The 5,081-nt window shown below is 33.8% G+C and overlaps 1 protein-coding gene across 3 annotated transcripts in view; it reads left to right on the forward strand.

The window, feature by feature from the left end:
* Window positions 1–5,081, forward strand: part of LOC106474824 (nuclear factor 1 X-type-like) — a 108,909-nt gene that overhangs the window by 45,066 nt on the left and 58,762 nt on the right. For all 3 annotated transcript variants that reach the window (XM_013935517.2, XM_022380031.1, XM_013935541.2), the window contains exon 3: window positions 3,005–3,160. In XM_013935517.2, coding sequence (XP_013790971.1) covers window positions 3,005–3,160 — 156 coding nt within the window. The remainder of the gene's footprint in view (window positions 1–3,004; window positions 3,161–5,081) is intronic.

Consider the following 5,081-nt stretch of genomic DNA (forward strand, 5'->3'; position numbering starts at 1 on the left):
TATCTAGTAGATCTTCCCTTCGCTTCGTAGAGTTTGTTGATCCTTTGGGGAATCGTGAGAATCATCTCGTCAATTTTAGATTGTGGGATTTTCACCCACTCTTGCTTCAAAACTGGAGTAGATCGCTCTTCGAAGTTGGTTTTTTTGGTTGTTTCTTGACTTGCTGGTCGAGTATGGCCCAGAGGTTTTCGATGGGATTCATGTCAGGAGATTGGCTTGGCCAGGGCAACTTCTGGATACCATTTTCTTCCTGCCACTTTTGGGTGTTTCTAGCAGTGTGACACGGTGCTCCATCTTTCTGGAACAACGTTGCGTTCTTGTCCACGAAACCCGAAGAATAAAGTGGCAAGAGTCCTTCCTCCAATATTTCGACGTATTTCGCAAAATTTATGTCGCCAACGCACTCTACTAAGCTCGATCTCCCACCAACCCAAACAGCTCCCCAAACCATCACGCTGAAACCACCATGCTTCACAGTTGGCTGCAATCTATTGAGCCAAAACTCTTTGTGAGGCATTCTCCAGACCCATATCCTTCCACTCTCCGAAAATTGAGCGAATCTTGATTCGACTGAGAACAATACAGTCTTACAAAAGTCCAGAGGCTTGGTCATTTGCCCACTTCTTTCGTCTGACTATGTTGGTAGGTCTTAATAAGGGCTTCCGTCTAGCTGCTCTGCAACGATAATCCAATCTGTGGAGAATCCGTTGAACAGATTTCGGGCTCATCCCACCAATTTTGGCCACTTCTGCAGTCGTTAATCTGGGATCCATTTCGATGCTCCTTTTGACAGCCCTTTTTGTCCTCTCCGATGGATCCGGACACTGCTCAGTTGTTTCCTTGCAGTGTTTACTGAACTGCACGATGATTCTGTTGACTGTCGAAAGAGGGATTTCCAAATTCTGCGAAATTTGCCGTTGACTTATTCCACCATCTGCTTGACCAACTATCCTTCCTCTAACAAAATCTGACAATTCGACAGAACCTTGTGTTCTTGGTATGTTGTAGCACAAGATAATTAGTGTGAGGACCATTTTCATTTATATTGTGCTCTGTGAACACAAATTAGTTAGCATAAATCAGTTAAATGACGAAAAATTAGTTGCCTATTTACTTGTGACCACTCAGTGTACACCTTTGTGTATAGTTTTCTTATATATATATTTTTTTACCTCAGTGTTTCAGGTACCTATTATCTTTATATAATTAAAACGCTAAATTTGGTTTGAATTTCGCGTAAAGCTACATGAGGGCTAATTTAGCAGTGAAAGACTAGAGGGAAGGCAACTATTCATTATCACCCACCGCCAACACTTGGGCTATTCTTTTACCAACGAATAGTGGGATTGACCGTGAGATTATAACGTCCACACGGCTGAAAAGGCGAGTATATTTGGTGGGACGAGTATTCGAACACACGACCCTCAGATTGCGAGTCAAGCACTCTAATCACCTGGCCTACAACCCTAAAATTTTTAATTATACATTTCTTGCGTTCTTGTAAATTGTTTTTCTTTATTTATAAGTTATTTTATATGTTATGAACTCTGCATAAACTTTAGAAGAAGATAATGAATTTTATTTATAAATATTTTTCCAGACATCCAATTTCTAAGCGAACATTGTTGATAGTTTATGCTGGAAGTTTTTGTCATCTGTTTGAATGTATTTTCTTATATATATATATAATTTGTTTTTCTTTTTCAATTAAAATTCAAAGATAGCAGACACATTTTCTTTATTGTTGAAGTTATTATACACTGCTTGATGTTTTGCTTACATTAAATGTTATATGCTTTAATCATGAATGCAGTTTGTAATAGGCTTCCCAGTGACACAGCGGTAACACTGAAAGCTTACAACGTTAAAAACTACGTTTCAATACCAGGGGTATACTATGGATAGCCCATTATGTAGCTTTGGGCTTAACTATAAACAAACAGTTTGTAATCTGTGTATTTTTTGTTTTTTTTTTACATTCCGGAGAAGCTTGTTCAGAAGACCACGATAATTTCCAAAATATTCAAGTATAATTGTATCTGCTTGAAAAAAAATCAACAGAAAACTAAGGTAGTACTCACAACTGAATTGTTATAATTAATTTGTGGTTGCTTGAGTGGCTTGGATGTTTTCATTAAAAAGCCTAGCAAATTGTACCCACGTTATCACCTAGTTATTTTCGTTCTGAAACAAATGGATTATAAAAATGTTATACTATGACATAGAATAAATTAAAAGCATTTTATTATTTCTGTTGAAGGTACATAAAACTAAAACACTATCTACATATCTCTCCATCTATATATATGTATATATATCAATCTGTTGACCGTAGCAAATGATATATATATTAATCTGTTGACTGTAGCAAATGATTTAGTGTTTAATAAATTTAATTTTTGCATGAGCATTTCTGACTGAAGTAAAGAATTCACATATCTATAAGTTTCTGAGGAAATTGTCAAACTGGATATTAACAACCTATTTACTGACACACCAGAGAAAATTAGGTTTAGAAAACAAAAGTTTAAGCCTATCATACGTTTCGACACAATTTAGCGTCTTCCTCGGTAGCTTTCCAGCCTTTTTAAAATCATCTTCAGTATTTAAAAAAAAGTGTTGGACTAAATATGTGTAAAGTTTCTTGTATGTCGAAAAATATTTTTTATCATCAGATTATCTTCTTTTAATATTTTTTTATGTTGGAGATATCTTTTCTTGAAAGCTTTTCCGAAAAAAATCGTGGGTTTGCTTATTATGATCGTTCTCTTATGTTTTTCTAATGATATAGAGAACTTTTGTTATATATTTCTCCAATCTAAATTAAAATACACATTACACATGTATATAATGTGTAATGAGAATAAGATAATGGATATATTGTTCCACGTCTTTATTATTGTACAGTTTATTTTCATCGCATTCATTCAGTAATTATGTCTAGCTTTACCACACATCTTTTCTTTACTTGCACGCTTATTTGACTTTTCATTTCATTCTACAGGATGAATTCCATCCATTTATTGAGGCTTTGCTGCCTCATGTGAAGGCCTTTTCCTACACATGGTTTAATCTGCAAGCCGCTAAACGCAAATACTTCAAAAAACATGAAAAACGAATGTCGACGGAAGAAGAAAAGAGGTGTAAGGAAGAGCTCCAGGTAAATATATAGTTTTATGTGATATAGGAGGAAATTATATAGTTTGAAATAAGAGGCAGAAAGAGAATGTTTAAGATTCCATTACTTTTGACACAAGCGTAAGACTTTGACGAATTACGACTTTTGGTACACAAGAGATGGTTTGAGAAGTTAGTAATATTATCTATAATACACATTGACAAACATGTATAAAATTCTATTGATTAATACTTCAAACAGACCGGGAATGATTTTCATAATCCAACAATTTTGGTAAAACTAAGACCTAACCGATACAAATAAACTTGTAGGTTATATTATAAGGCATGTTTTCTAAGCATTTGACAATGGATTTGTTGTGACTGACCAGCTAAAAATTCGGTTATTCTTCAGAAAATTCTAACAAAATTAAACAAAACAATTTTCACAAACATTTGAAGTTGTAAAACAAGACATCAGGGCTGTTGTATCTTCTGTTCTTGAGCGCTTTCCTTTTGAGCAGAATTACAAGGTCCATATGATACCATTTGGTGGGTAAAGACATTTTTGTTAATTGATTCATGCATATTCTTATTTTTCAATCACATCTTTTTGAAACAGGAACAAACAATTTAATAATCGTTAAACAATAAAATAAAAGCTGTTTAAAAGATGGGATTTTGAGCATTCTATTTAATGAAAGACAGCTAATTTGATTTAATACAATATACGATAGTACGATATAAAATCAAAAGTAATGAGTAACGATTGATTCCTCACAGGGTTGAATTAATGATACAGTTCAAACATTAAATAGTTATTCATTTATATTCTCTTACGTTTTATTTTGATCCGATAATGCTAAGATAATTATAGGTAAACACATGATATTATTTTATATAAATTCCCTGAAACTATTTTTTAAAAATCCACTTACCCGTTCATCTTTCAATGATGCTCAAGTATTCTCCAATTTTCTTTTTTTATTGTATAACTTATCCACAACATCTTGTAAAAACATCCATCTTCTTTGTTAGGCCCGGCATGGCCAGGTGGTTAGGGTGCTCGATTCGCAATCTGCGGGTCGCGGGTTCGAATCTCCGTCAAACCAAACATGCTCACCCTTTCAACCGTGGGGCGTTATAATGTGACGGTCAATCCCACTATTCGTTGGCTGTGGGTGGTGACTAGCTGCCTTCCCTCTAGTCTTACACTGCTAAATTAAGGAAGGCTAGCGCAGATAGCCCTCGTGTAGCTTTGCGCGAAATTCAAACAAACAATTTTTTTTTGTTGGTTAACGACACGATAGACAATAATTACAAAAAGTAAAAACTTTCGTCTTCTGACATTCTGCAGCAACTTTCATTTCTCTTACAGAACATATTTTATAAATTTAAGTTTTATAGTGGAATAAAACAAAAAAAGGTCATAATTTCTATCAGGTACCAACATGGTGGAATGAAACATAAAATTCCTTAGTAACTTTCGTTTTTCATTCAATTAACATCGGATAGGTTTAATATCAGAAAGATGTTTGATAAAAACGCTTCCTTTGATGAGCTAAGTATTTAATATAAGTATAAGTATTTATTATTTATATATATATATATATAAGTATTTATTTAATATAAAAAATCATTTGTTTTCATATTACTTTACAAATTTTCGGCTGTTTCTGATAAATTATGTATTGTGACAGACAATGGAACAGTCGGCATAAATCTACTACTTCCTCTTGATTAGTCTCAAGCTGCCAATAAAAAGACATTTTTAGATATGAGCTGATCAAACATGAAATATCATTAAAATCATAAATAATATTCAACGTTAAACTGGTACACACTTGAAAAAAAAATATTTAGGCCTATCTATGGCCTTCAAAAAGTTGACGGCTCTACATGTTTCGACGTTACAACATCTTCCTCAGTTGTAAAGTTGAAAATTTAAATGACGTCTTCTTTTT

This window comes from Limulus polyphemus, unplaced genomic scaffold (assembly GCF_000517525.1).
Source record: "Limulus polyphemus unplaced genomic scaffold, Limulus_polyphemus-2.1.2 Scaffold142, whole genome shotgun sequence".
Lineage (NCBI taxonomy): Eukaryota > Metazoa > Arthropoda > Merostomata > Xiphosura > Limulidae > Limulus > Limulus polyphemus.